General features: G+C 30.3%; 3 protein-coding genes across 5 annotated transcripts; all 3 read left to right on the top strand.

Moving 5' to 3' along the window:
* The first annotated feature begins 2,642 nt into the window (after window positions 1–2,642).
* LOC139985582 (tax1-binding protein 3 homolog) lies at window positions 2,643–5,286 on the top strand. Its single transcript, XM_072000134.1, has 3 exons — window positions 2,643–3,042; window positions 3,290–3,418; window positions 3,504–5,286. The coding sequence occupies exons 1-3, from the start codon at window positions 2,986–2,988 to the stop codon at window positions 3,690–3,692; spliced, it is 375 nt and encodes a 124-aa protein (XP_071856235.1). The 5' UTR covers window positions 2,643–2,985; the 3' UTR covers window positions 3,693–5,286.
* A 449-nt stretch (window positions 5,287–5,735) lies between these two features.
* Window positions 5,736–7,393, top strand: Sec61beta (Sec61 translocon subunit beta). Its single transcript, XM_072000135.1, has 3 exons — window positions 5,736–6,049; window positions 6,138–6,334; window positions 6,855–7,393. Exons 1-3 carry the CDS (start codon window positions 6,047–6,049, stop codon window positions 6,940–6,942), a joined length of 288 nt encoding a protein of 95 aa, XP_071856236.1. The 5' UTR covers window positions 5,736–6,046; the 3' UTR covers window positions 6,943–7,393.
* A 738-nt stretch (window positions 7,394–8,131) lies between these two features.
* Window positions 8,132–13,897, top strand: LOC139985572 (uncharacterized). 3 transcript variants are annotated; one of them, XM_072000119.1, is made up of 6 exons: window positions 8,132–8,283; window positions 10,107–10,338; window positions 10,933–11,094; window positions 11,196–11,403; window positions 11,474–11,669; window positions 12,111–13,897. In XM_072000119.1, the coding sequence occupies exons 2-6, from the start codon at window positions 10,156–10,158 to the stop codon at window positions 12,301–12,303; spliced, it is 942 nt and encodes a 313-aa protein (XP_071856220.1). In that variant the 5' UTR covers window positions 8,132–8,283; window positions 10,107–10,155; the 3' UTR covers window positions 12,304–13,897. The 3 variants fall into 3 exon arrangements, with proteins under 3 accessions (XP_071856220.1, XP_071856221.1, XP_071856219.1); XM_072000120.1 differs by lacking the exon at window positions 8,132–8,283 and adding an exon at window positions 8,331–8,604; XM_072000118.1 differs by lacking the exon at window positions 8,132–8,283 and adding an exon at window positions 8,662–8,821.
* The last annotated feature ends 112 nt before the right edge of the window (window positions 13,898–14,009 follow it).

Raw genomic sequence — 14,009 nt, 5'->3', positions numbered from 1 at the left:
AACATTTCGTTTTGATTAATTATGTTGATAAAATAATTCGAGGATTATATTTGCGTCAAAATGCGCATTTTCGATCAAAGATCGAGAAGTGTGAGTGAGAAAGAGTATTTAACGGTATGTTTTAAAAATGTACATACATGTATGCATCATATTTAGAGGGTGAACAATTTATCGACATACAATGAGCTCGATTATTAATTAACGACAAAAGATAGCTTTAAGTATTACGTTGTTTTAATTCGCGAAATATTCTATATAGATATTTTAATGTTTAACCTTTCGTGACCATGCGTTTCGAAACGAAGGAAAGGAAACGAAGGAAGAGCAACAAACAGAAAATTTTTTTATCGATAGTTGGTTTCTGAGAATAAAGGTTAGCTTCCATGAAAGCTAATACAAATTTTATTAAAACGCGAGTAAAAAATTCTAAATTGCTTGTTCTTGAAATGCATAGTGAAACAAAAGGTGAAACATTTTGTTCGAAACAAAACTTATCGAATCGGACGACTTTCACGATGATCGATAAGTTACCCATTACGCGGACTGATAAGGCATTTTCAAATGTCGATAAGCAATTAAAGTCTCACGCATCGTATTCTCAAAATGATGCGAGTGAGGCTAATTAACTACGCTTAAGTTGATTTCTGCCAAACAGAGTTTACGGTTCCCAAAGACTATTAATTTATAAGGCTATTGCCTTAATCGTAATAATTAAACGAGATATCGTTATCATGGTGTCTAAGACCGTACATTTTTCGACTGCTCATAATTTCAGAACTTTCACAAATGAGGGCATACTCCGTGCATTTTATCCAAAAGAAGAGAGAGGGAAAGACGTTCATTTTCTATATGAATAATATATTTCTACGAAAACTTTTAACAGACTAGGTTGTTCGTAATAATGTTAATACGCAAACGTTTTTAATAAGTAACAGTATAAAAGTACTATTGAAACTATCGAATTCGATGGTACTAATATATTTATATCTATACTTTAGTTGAAAATTAATCAATAAACTGCCATATCAACTTTTAAATGTAACAATTTCCCATTTCAAATTTTTTACAGGGATTTACTAGAGTACAGCTTCAACTTCCGAAGTTCCTCTTTCACTAACGACACGCTCAATAATATGTCGCATTTTTATCATGTACAGTAACTCAGAAAAGTGAACAACAATTCGAACATTTGTAGAAATCTTTTATAAACTTTTCTGTTCTACGAAACATTTTGAAATTTCATTAGCATCTCTAATGAGACTCGACTATCATGATTATATTGATAAAATTTGAGATAAATAAAATATACAGTATATACATAAAAGTTTTCTATGATAAGTGTTCAAATACTTTTGTGAGTTACTGTGTGTATTTATTAAGGGCTATCCCAATGTTTTCTAAATTTTTTACATTTTTTAATGACGCGCCTTACTATTGACGCGCAACATATGCTTAACTAATTAAATTATAAAACCCCTAGAAAAAAATTCATAATTTAGACATCAAATATGCAGAGTATGCCCTCTTACGAGATAACGACGTAATTTATTATACGTGCATAAATACATATTTCGTCTGTACAAACGTAGCGGACATGGCGAATTTTATGAAGATCAAATCGTGCGCAAAACGTACGATAGCAGCGACCGTATGGTTTCTAGTAAATTTTTTTCAAAGTCAAAAAAAATGCGTGATCGTAGTTAGAAAAAAATTTGGGCGAAAACAAAAAATAGCACAATTGGTTTTTCGAGTGTGCGTCCGATGAACGCGTGCATAGGTGAGATGCGTGTGATATAGAAACTCGTCGCAGTTACTGCGAACCAGCGAATTATTTGTATAATACATGAGATCCGTGAACCTTAGAACTTATGTATCATATCCTCGTATAACTATCCGTGGACGAATTCGATAAAATTAATCGTCGTCCGTTATGGTTAACGCGAAAATAAAATAAAGAATATAAAAAAAAAGAATAAAACAATCGAATGTCTTATCGAAGTGTCAAACTTTCACAAGGTATGCTAACTCAGCTTGTTAATAAAGAGGAACAGACATTTATCGCGTCAAGTTTCATTGTCATTTCGTATTCCTTATTTCACTTCCCAATTTCACGTCTTCTCTACCCCATATCTAATATATACAATCCAATACTAACACCCTACATTCAGTATTTCCTACTCCATATCACTACTTTTTCGCATTCGGTAACCTTTATCCTGTATCCCACGCCTTGTTTACCACATCCGAGAAAATTAAGAAAATATCCACAGAAATAATTAAATACATATTTGCAAAAGTGTAGAATTCTAAATCGTAAAAATTCTTCATAGGCAAAATATCTTATTCTATACGTTATTTGTAATTTCATAGGAAAATTTAGTTTCAATTCAAACCTCTACTATGCTGAATTGATAACATTGCATGCGATATGAAAATCGCATGAGGTGTCGATAACCCCCAAAACTTGAGGCACGAAAAAGCATTGAATGTCACATCTATTCTGTACCTCGTCGGTGGTGAGATACATGATATATCGATAATATCGCATGTGACACATAAATGATAAGCAAGTCAGGTAACTCTTAAAACATGGAACACGAAAAAGCATTGAATGTCAAGTCTATCCTATACTTAGTCAATGATATTTTCTACGATACACTCTATTGGAACGATATTTTCCTATCTATATTGAACAGTACGCATGGCTGTCAACGTGAGAACGAAATTGTCTTAACTTAACTGATCTTAACAACGCTGAAGTGTACCAAGCTTAACGACATTGTCCGATTGATTTCACGTTCAGAGTGAACCAAAATTTGTCTGCTACTAAATAACACGTTTTTCTAAATACATTTTCATACACACATCTTTGAATAGTTGTGTGATCAGTACATTGGTGTGTATAGTGCGTGAGCAATTGGTGGTAACGTTGAATCATCAGAAGCAATTGTCAATCTGATCTCATCAGACACAAGATTTATCATTATGTGCGCGAAAATGGCTTTTCAGCATCAAGCTGGCACTGCTATGGAATGTTTAAGCGTAAGTATACAAGTGATACTCGTTCGATTATTGTCAAGTATTTTTTAGGCATTGAACTTCATGACTAATTGTTTTTTATTTTTGACAATATATAATTTTATTTTTAAATTCTTTCTGATCTTTTTTGTTTTCATACAATATAATAAATTGATACGATGCAATAATAATAAAAGATATTAATGCAGTAATATTAAACAAAATATTCTATTATGAACAAATTTTATTATGTACTTTATTTTATTTTTAGATACCAATTATATTGGTAAAAGAAACGGATGTTAATGAAAATGGGGAAGAAGTGATGAAGTGTGGCTTTAAAATTGGAGGTGGAATTGATCAAGATTTCAGAAAAAGTCCTCAGGGTTATACAGATAATGTAATGGAGATTAATATGATATAGGATATTGTAAATACATCCCATATTATCAGATGTTATTAACTAATATTTTACAATATTTTAGGGTATATATGTAACTGAAGTACACGAAGGATCACCAGCAGCAAAGAGCGGTCTTCGTATGCATGATAAAATTTTACAGTGCAATGGGTATGATTTTACAATGGTAACTCATAAAAAAGCGGTATCATATATCAGAAAGCATCCAGTATTAAATCTATTAGTAGCCCGCAAGGGAGTGACAAGTACTTAAATACCAAATAAGAGATCTATTTGGTCTAAGAAGAATATTTATTTCGCTCTATACAATAACAAAGTCAATTTATTGGAGCTATATGTCTGCCAAATATTGTATTAGATTATGACCAGTAGTAAGATATCTTTGAGTTAGTTTTCACAAAATGATTAAATACTTTGTGTTTTAATTTCTATTTTTAAAACATATTTGTAACAATTATTTACGATTCCAATTATAATAGGGGCATAATGTTAATTGATGCACACTCACTGATTGTTATGGTTACATTGCAGGCATAATATCCGTTTCTAATTGCAATAGAAATAGAGCATTAGAACAATAGATATATATGTATAAAGGTCCTGTTATGGTTTGTTATTGTTATTGAAAAAAATGTGATTGTATGGGAATGTTTTTCTGATAATGGCTAATGATGCTATCATTCACGTAAAATTATGCTTAAAAAACGTGATTTAGATGCGCCTGCGTAAAAATCGCACTATATAATGTTTATTGTATATCAAAATTTGCAACAATATTCCTTGTGCCAAACAGTAACTGCTGCGCTGGGTCCATATGAATATTTCTTAACACTATGTATATATTTACATACAAAAAAGAAGTTTTATTTGAATGACAAGAAAGTGATGCGTATTTCCTGATTGGTTTTTTAACAAAAGAAATAATTATATGGATGAGAAAGTCATTTTAATTTTTTAAGTATTTCTATATTGTAAAATATATAACAGAATGCCAAAGCATAATGAAGTTACAGTAGCTTAGATATGCAACATACCTTTACAAAATTTTGTATTGCTAGTATATCAATATATTACTGTAAGATTTGTATGAAATATTTCGAATTTATGCATTTAAAATACTCTACAGTGACTGAACAATCATACAATAATCATTGTTTTAATACCGTTGAAAAGGTATATCTAATTTACACAAATAAGTATTGTATATTACATGCAACTACTGCATTTATAAGCATTTACAGAATATTTTCTGTTATTGGCGCAAAGAGAAGAATCATTGAGACTGTACACCTTGAGACCAATAGAAGTATTAAACTTTGTATTTTATAAACTTTTTACTTTAATCAATAATGAATGCATTTGTGTAAAGATTTACATGTAAACAATGGCAACACAGTTTCGTATTTTTTACCTTACATTGGCTAAAAATGTACAATAAGTGAAACAAAAAGGGAAAGTTCCTGTAACGATATGTACGATTTTCTTTTATATCCCAAGATTCTATCACACAATTATGGTGTGAACAATTTTGTAAGAAATAGTGTAATATGTTGTCATAATTTTATAACTAGTCTGCTAAAACACGGGGAAGATTAAAGGATAAAATTGTAGAACATAAATTATTATGCGTGCGACCATTATGCATGCACGTAATACTTAAGATCTTTTGTATAGAATCACAGTATGACAAATTACATGCATTAGTTCGCGCGATCTATACTTATATAAAAGTTATATGTTATTTATTACCAAAAATATAATTAATATAGAAAACTGTGAAACACAAACTAATGATCGTATATTCTGTAAATAACAAATAAATGCCCTATGCTATCATAAGTATGTAACATTATAGTTTCTTTTTATTTAACAAAATCGATGAAATTTGAAATTTTATAAAATTACAAATATTTAAATCATTAGCGCTTCGTGATATTTCAAAACTTTTTACTTTTATTGTTATATATCAAAATATGTTATTTATATCTTTGTTTCGTTTTAATCTTATTTTAAATTTGATAAAGCAGATAATTTTTAATATCAAGCTATATTTTACAATTAAATTTGCCGTACTGTGTTCTATTTATTTTATGCTGTAATAAGTTCTACAAAACTTGCTAATTTAATTTGAAAATAATTATTTATGCAACTGCTTATTCTTTTAAAGATAATTAGATATTATTAACAGACTGTAATTATATATAGTTTGATAAAATGTTTGATCACAATTCTTCACATGAAAACGCGGCATAAAGATCAACGCTCACGCATCACTATGAATTTAACGGCATATGATGACGTGTCTGGAACTCACTACGTGGATGGTATGCATGTGACACGTCGGTTTATACTGTGCTTTATGCTAGCAGTAAACGTTTAAAACTAATTGGTAGAAGGTTGGCTTTGCACGATACAATATTACCAAGTGACTTTATTCCAATCTTCTCTTAATGTTGTTCGCAATAAGATAACGAAACGTATCTTAAAAAGTAAAGCGAATCCACATATTAATTCATTGTGAGTTTAAACAAAATTTTAAATTATAAAACAAACTTTTCCTGATTTGGCACTCACTGACGAACAAGCGTCAAGAAAACATAACAAACAATGGTAAGCATTTTCGTAAAAATTTTAAATAGGAAATGAAGATATTTTTTTGTGTAGAAATTTATGGTTATATTTTGTTTATCTTTTTAAGCCTGCTGCAGCTAGTGCTACTTCAGTTGGAGCCGCGGGCCGATCGCCAAGCAAAGCTATAGTACCTAGAACAGGTGGTGGTGGTACAGTTAGACAAAGGAAAACTGCGTCAACTACTTCAACCAGGAGTAGAAACACAGGAGCTGGTTCTGATGGCATGTGGAGGTTTTATACCGATGACTCTCCTGGCATCAAAGTGTAAGTAAACGTAAAGTCTTGAGAAAAAATATAGGGATATAGAATTCAAATATGTATAGTTGTCCATGAATATATTTGGATACTAACTGCAGAATTTTTTTATAAATATATTCAAGACATTTATTATAATATATATAATATACAAGACATTTATTGCAAACATATGGTTAATGAAAAATTAATATAAAACATGAATAGTAGCCTTAAACACACAATTAGTATTAGAAATGGTCTCGCTAAATATTCTAATTTATTAATATAGGAAATTATTGACTGTTGAAATACTGTAATAATCTTTACAAAGTGTATGTTTCTAAGAAATATCTTGTAAGTACTGATCTTCCAGATCCATTTCGAACTTTATCAATATAATCACAATAGTCGTGTTTTGCTCCAGTGCTAATGAAATTTCAAAATATTGTTTATAATATATACATAAAATGTTTCTAGAGGTGTTCAAATAGTTTCATGAGCTAATGTATTTGAGTCAAATGCTAATAATCTAAATATCTATTTACAGAGGACCAGTGCCTGTGCTTGTTATGTCTCTTCTCTTCATTGCATCTGTCTTCATGCTTCACATTTGGGGCAAATATACTAGATCTTAAGATCTAAAATAGATATTAGCTTAAGAAAAAAATGAAGCAATTGGAACGAGTTGTGCAGTGCAGCTGTTGGAGCGAATTAAAAAGAAGTTGAGGATATTGTAAAAACGGAAGATCAATATGATTCAAAAAAACATGCTACATTTTTAATATTATTTTCCAATCCGTTTAAGAGAACCAGAGCACTGCAAGTTATAAATTATTACATTTCCATACACAATGGATCTCTATACTTTTTTATCGCGAAGGAAGACCAAAATTTAACGCGCGATCATGAAACACTTATTATAATCATTTATCTTCATCAAACTGGATTTTATAACATTTATAAGAAGATACGCATTGAGAAGCGTCATCTTATCTAAGACATAGTTATTGTTTGTAAAGTTACTATTATAATAATATAATGTACAATACTAAAATAAATTATTCTTAATTCGATTTGAAGAAACAATCTACTAATTCTTTTTATTTTCATCCATCGTTGTATAATTACAAAAAAAATTCCCAAGTCCAATACCAAACTCGAGCATTTTAAAAGATATCTCTTAAAGGATGCCCATTGTTTTTGCAAGTACAAATGTATGACAATACAAACGAAAAGCGTAATGCGCCATGTTCCATTTAACTGGAAACTCACCCGCGCTCGCGTGTACGTATTGATTCCATGCTGAATGAGCGCAGATCACAGCGCTCTGAGAGAAAAGAGCAATTGTGATAAAATAACTATGCAGAAAACAGAAAAACAATCACGTATCATTTTATCGAAAAAAGAGCAAAAGACATCTTTCATGAAGACGTTACCTACACCTACAAAAAATGTATATACACATACAAAAGTAAACATCATATACACGTATCTTAAAGAACATGAAATAAATTAAAAAGCTTATAGTATATCTTTACCCTTTTCTAAATCATTTTAAATAACAAATTATAATAATTCTTTTTAATGTAAGATATTTTAATTTTACCTACTTTTAAGTAAAATAAACTTTTTCTAATGAAACCATTAATAGTAAAGTAATCATGTGGAAAAGTATTAATTATGGAAATAATTATAATAAACCATAATGCCAGATGGTCAATCTGAATCGGGAAATCCAATAGGTCGACACCATAGAGTACTAAACAAAGAGAGACGCGTAGCGTAGCGAGAAAAGGACGGAGCTAGAAGAAAAGCGCCGATGCGCTCGCGGTCGTTTCATAGCACGTGATCATGGGTTTCTCGTTTTAGACTCGACTCGACATTGAATCCCCTCGTAGTCCTGCCGCTGCTTGTCGCCGCGGGTGGAAGTAAGTCCACCCGTTCTGTCAGTTACTACGATGCCCCTCTCTGTCGAGGTAATTATCGTATCCCTTTAACCAATGTATATACCATCGCACAGACTCTGTACGTTCTTTATTAGCTAAAAATTCGCGCTACTAAGATATTGTGAGTTTGCTGAAATTTCCGTGGTATTCTCGAGGTGACAGTGGCTCGTGTGATCCGCATTCATCTCCAACGTAGCGTTGATGCGTAACTTAAAAATGGTTAATCGAATAACAATTAACGATTTCAGTTTTGATATTTGGCGATACTCGAGCTCGTGAATGGTGCTTCGCGTTGTTTTTCATTGATAACATCGAACAAGTTGCTTCTTCAATCTTCATAGTAGAAAAATGGTAGGAATTTTTTATACTGGCTCGAAAGTGGTGATAATGTGCACTTCCGGAAACTCGTACTATTTTGAATAAGTAATTGATATTTCAGAAATTCTCTTTTTTCTTTCTTTTCCTTTTTTCTTTTTTTTTTTTTTCTTGAGGAAGATACGTTTTATCTTATGATTGATTAAAGATAGAATTGTGAGTATACAATGCAAAAGTTTCGAATTAAAGGACGGTAAGTACAAATAATGATATTTTTGTTTTTTGACTTTTTTTATGACTGAAAATATTTTGTGAAATCTTACTGCATTAGATAAAAGAGATTATTTAAGTGTTATAAGTATATGTTGTAAAAGGAATGGTATCTTTCCGAACATTTTTTGTGAGGATATTGAACAAACCGAACTGCATTGCGGCGCTCTACAATGCAGTGGCAGTTAAAATGATCATAATGTTGACGCAGGAGTCAAAGTTATACAATGAAATATATTAATCAAACTAATGTTTGCTTAGCAGGGGAATATATAGCATCTGTATTTTTAATTTTGAATTTAAAATTTTTAATTTTTAGACATTGTACTTTTATTTTCATCTTTCACATTTTTATCTCAAGTTGACACACATAAACTGTTTTAAGTTTCTATCAATAATTTTATTGAAATTTGACTCCAAATTAAACGATTCAAGTTATAAAATAAAATTATTGATGTTTTTTCTTCAGTTTCAAGTAGGTATATTATGTTTTTGGAAACATACTATTCTTATTGAGTAATGCAATTGCAGTACGCACGAACCGATATAATTTATAAATGAGCCTGCTTATAGATATCAAGGCTGCTTATACAAGAAACAAAATAGAATCATAAAGATGTCAGATGTTTGAATTATGTATCAACACACAATCTTCTTAAGTCTGATCAGACCGTTGCTTATACTACTTACCAGTTATAAGACTGCTGTTCCAACTACACTTATTACGATTGTAATTTACTACACCAATCGTATTATAAGCAATTACAGTAACACAGATTGCTAAAATATTATATATAAATGATATTAGAAGAACATAAAGAATAAATTTTTTTTTATTTATTAATTACTAATTATTTTATTAAATTACTTTATTTGATTATATTCATTATTAATAATTACGGAATTATGAAAGACTGATTAGATAATTTAAACAAATTTAAAGAAAGAAACATAACCTGTAAAGGACTATTATGGAGTACAAAAATAAAAAGTTACAAATAACTTTGACATTTAATTATTACATAAAGTTATAAACAAGTAGTTCAAATATCTCAATACATAACAAAATATAACCTTCAAAGAAATATCATAAAATATCTAATTACATAAAATAAAATTACATAAAAAAATTTTTACATAATTACGTATGAAGTTATGAATAGGTGACCAAAAGTTTCATTCTGTAATGAAATTAAAACAGTAAAATTCTAGATCTCTACAACGCATACATATGAACGCACATGTAATATCTTGATTAACGATTCCAGATTCGAAAATAGTTCATCGAGCGCGGGATTAGGCAATCAACGAGGATCAATGGCGATCGATATTTTAGACGAGGACCACTTCGCGGTGAGCGCGATCGTCACCGTTGGCATGCAAATCATCTTCTTCACGATTGCGGCGACCTTTCAGCTGGACAAATTAACGGATTTTGCTGGTGGCACGAACTTCATCATCCTCGCCCTTCTCACTTTTTTTCTCGGCCAAGTGGGCAAGGTATTCTAATTATAAAACCGCTTCTATACTCGTGTTCGTGTAAATGAACAACAGACCGAAATCATTTAATCGAAAATGCGCGGAAAGATACGTTTGAACGTTTGATTCAACCGCCACAGTTTATTTTTACACGACCGTTTGTTTTCGAAAGAGATCTATGGCCGCCATTAAGAGGTAATTCGAACACTTCCTCTCAGGTTCGAGGAACTATTAACGTATCTTTATGAAATTTATTATAAGGTATTTTGGAGAAGTGTTTTATAGTACTTTTATATTATATTGTAATAAATTAATATAATCTTCACTTCACTTCAGTAGATTCACCAAAAATTTATATTATCTATAATTGTAAATTATTAAATTATAACTACAAATAATTTAAGATTATTATAAAAAATATAATATTTAACATTAAATCTTTCTCTGTAGAGAGACTAGAGATTAAAAAGAAAATTGCTTTCTATAGTACATATCATACATATGAAATGTATGTTAGATGTATCAATAGATAAAACTTCTAAAATTGTTGATTTATTATCGCATAAATAATTTGTAAATTATTAATTTATATTTGTATAAACAATTGTATCGTAGCCTTATGACAGCAGGCAGCTTATGGTCACCATATTCGTTTGCTTATGGGGTATTCGTCTTTCTGGATATCTATTGTATCGAATTATTAAAATTGGTCGTGACAAGAGGTTTGAAGATCGCCGCAGTAACGTGATTCGCTTCGCTGTATTTTGGACATTTCAGGTGACAGACAATTTTAAGATTACGCACAGTTTAGTCAAAATCAAATATTTGTTTAGAACACAATAAATATGTATATATAACTAATTAAAATTTATTTTTAGGCTATATGGGTTTATGTAGTAAGTTTACCAGTGATTATCATCAATTCACCGCGGCATAAAATACCACCAGCTCCTAAAACTATGACAACATTAGATAGCACTGGCACAGGGCTTTTTGTGACCGGTTTATTAGCCGAAACATATGCCGATTTACAGAAATTCTCTTTCAAACAAGATCCAATAAATAATGGAAAGTGGTGCAATGATGGTATATTTTCTATACTAAACTTTTTAAAGTATTATTCAAAGTCTGCTGTTTACTTTATATTTAATTGCAGGATTATGGCGACTCTCCAGACATCCAAACTATTTCGGGGAAATAGTGGTATGGTGGGGCATTTTCACGATATCGTTAAACGTGATTGAAGGCTTTGAATGGATCGCTATAGCTTCCCCAATCTTCACTACAATTATTATCCTATTTTTGTCTGGTATGCCTCTATTGGAAAGAGCTTCTGATGAGAGGTATCGCAAGTAAGTTCCCGATTTACAACCCATATATCACTTTACCAAATCTTCAGTCTTTACTAATTCCTTGTCTTATATTATCGTGTCACGATCGTTGTATAGATTATTGTTATGATTCAACAAAGGTAGATTGTGTATTTCAATGTCTACCTTCAATTCTTTAAATTGTATATCACAGGGGGAAGAATATGATGCGCAATTTTCAAATTCAATAATTACTTCTATGTTACCAAAACTGACTTTTTATCTGGTTGTGAGATTAAAAAACGTAAACTAAATAATTATTGTAACAATTATCATAATTAACCCAACAATACTGTTTGAGGGTTAAAGTAAATACTGGAAAAATCTTAAGACAATGGGTCAAGTCTTATATAAATCTTTTATAAGATGTAGTATGTAATAACAAGAAAGATTTGTCGAGAAACATATTCTATTATCTTCCAGTAACGCCGAGTATCGCTATTACAAACAATCCACATCGCCATTAATTCCAATGCCACCATCCTTCTACGTCGAGGTGCCGAACTTCTTGAAATGCCTCTTCTGTTGCGAGTTTCCGTTTTATGATTCGTTGGACGTGAAACCACGATCAGCCGTCACTGAATCGACATCGATAAGTCTAGCTGCGTCCACGTAGCTATAGTCACACGCCGGACGACCACATTCAAAGTCCGGCGTGCAGTCGTCCACGGCTAGCACAGCCTTTTGAGGAGGCTGTCATGATTCTTTGCATTTTACCGTTAGTACAGTTCTTTCAAATTATTTTACTCGCTTGAGAGTGATGGTTAAGATATTACATATGAGAAACCTTCAATAGTAGAGTTTGAGACGAACTGGACAAGTACCTATCATATTTTTTATGATGTTAATATGTTGCAATGGCACTTTTTAGAATATGCGAATTGCAAATATTAATGTTTCTTGTGATATGAGTTCAAAAAACGCAGAAAATATTGTTAGATAAGAGAATAGGGGTAAAATGGAATTATGCGATCATGGAATTAATGTATGTTACAATATTTTGCTATATATCCTGTTAAATGAATTGAAAAAATGATTTTTTAAATTTAATTGTAAATCTGATTGATTTGACATCTTCAAAAGTTTGGAGAGTTAAAAATCCTAGAAAGGATGATATTAAGAGATATTAAAGAACATTAAATATTAAACCAATATTAAGATCTTAATTACACTACCTCGAACATGGTACTCTAGATCGAGTCCATAATGATATTTAAATTAATATATATAATCTTGAAAATTAATTATATCTATGAAAATATAAAAATAAATGTGCGATAAACTGTAGAGATTTGAAGCTATGTAGTTTCTGCTGAACTTCCTTTTGTTTTATGAGATATTTGACAGTAATTTATTTCAAACATTACGAATATGTATATTAATTTCTTTAAATATTAGTCTTATATAAACAGAAATTATTTTTTTAGAAAATAAAACATTGGTTATATTTTAATAACAATTTTTAGAACATGATTAAAATATTTTTTAATCAGTAGGGACCACGTGTATAGCAATATTAGTTGCTTGCGTCTATTTTTTACATATCTAGAGAATTTTCTGACTTTCAGAAAATAACTTACTATCAAATTACACGATTGATAAAAATATTTTAATGTAATAAAAGGAGAGTTAATATCTAAAAGTTTGTGTTTTTAGTTTCTAAAGTTGATTTCTGAGTTGATTATTGCTTTTACAAACCTGTTATTAATCTTTATAGACTAAGCATTGTTGAAAAAAAAGTCGATTAAAAGAAGTTTTAGGAAAAGTTAAATAGAAAATAAAAATTAATGTGTAACCATAATCAAATCTAAAAGATTCGGAAAATAAAAAGCTATCTGCGTGACACTGAATAATTGTATACATCGTTAATCGTAGCGTTAAATTATAGCAATATTATACATATCTTTGTGCCGAATAGAAGGTCGTAAAATAAAGCTTTAATTAATAAGAAGTATTATTAAGCTGTATTCTTTTAAAAGCAATCAACAGTAAAATTTTCTCAAACTTGTATGATAAAAATGAACAAGTTATATGTGTCATTAATTCAGAGAATTTGGTACAAACAAATTTAAAAAGAATACAGCTACAGTTGAAAATTACGCCAAATTAAAAGTATTCTATTGTAAACTATCTTACAGAATCGTTTCAATCGTTCGTTGTTATGTAAATCTTCAGATTTTAGATAATAAACAAAAATTAGTCTAATCATACTTTTATTCTATTTAAATGCTTCTTCGGTTTTATCATCTTCGTCTTATGGCACTTTTGAAAATAAACTAAAACAAACATTAATATCGATCATTGTGAATATATTTTTTTATT

This window comes from Bombus fervidus, chromosome 3, assembly GCF_041682495.2.
Source record: "Bombus fervidus isolate BK054 chromosome 3, iyBomFerv1, whole genome shotgun sequence".
In the NCBI taxonomy this organism is placed as follows: domain Eukaryota; kingdom Metazoa; phylum Arthropoda; class Insecta; order Hymenoptera; family Apidae; genus Bombus; species Bombus fervidus.
The sequence above is the reverse complement of the archived record's forward strand: the minus strand, read 5'-3'. Positions and strand labels throughout refer to the sequence as shown.

Excerpts from the sequence above, each read along its gene's own strand:
- LOC139985582 (XM_072000134.1), top strand. The coding sequence starts at position 2,986 with ATGTGCGCGAAAATGGCTTTTCAGCATCAAGCTGGCACTGCTATGGAA. Across the intron at positions 3,043-3,289 it reads CTGCTATGGAATGTTTAAGC|ATACCAATTATATTGGTAAA; the intron begins GTAAGTATACAA and ends TTTTATTTTTAG. Across the intron at positions 3,419-3,503 it reads CTCAGGGTTATACAGATAAT|GGTATATATGTAACTGAAGT; the intron begins GTAATGGAGATT and ends ACAATATTTTAG.
- Sec61beta (XM_072000135.1), top strand. Across the intron at positions 6,335-6,854 it reads GACTCTCCTGGCATCAAAGT|AGGACCAGTGCCTGTGCTTG; the intron begins GTAAGTAAACGT and ends ATCTATTTACAG.
- LOC139985572 (XM_072000118.1), top strand. The coding sequence starts at position 8,796 with ATGCAAAAGTTTCGAATTAAAGGACG. Across the intron at positions 10,339-10,932 it reads TTCTCGGCCAAGTGGGCAAG|CCTTATGACAGCAGGCAGCT; the intron begins GTATTCTAATTA and ends ATTGTATCGTAG. Across the intron at positions 11,095-11,195 it reads CTGTATTTTGGACATTTCAG|GCTATATGGGTTTATGTAGT; the intron begins GTGACAGACAAT and ends ATTTATTTTTAG.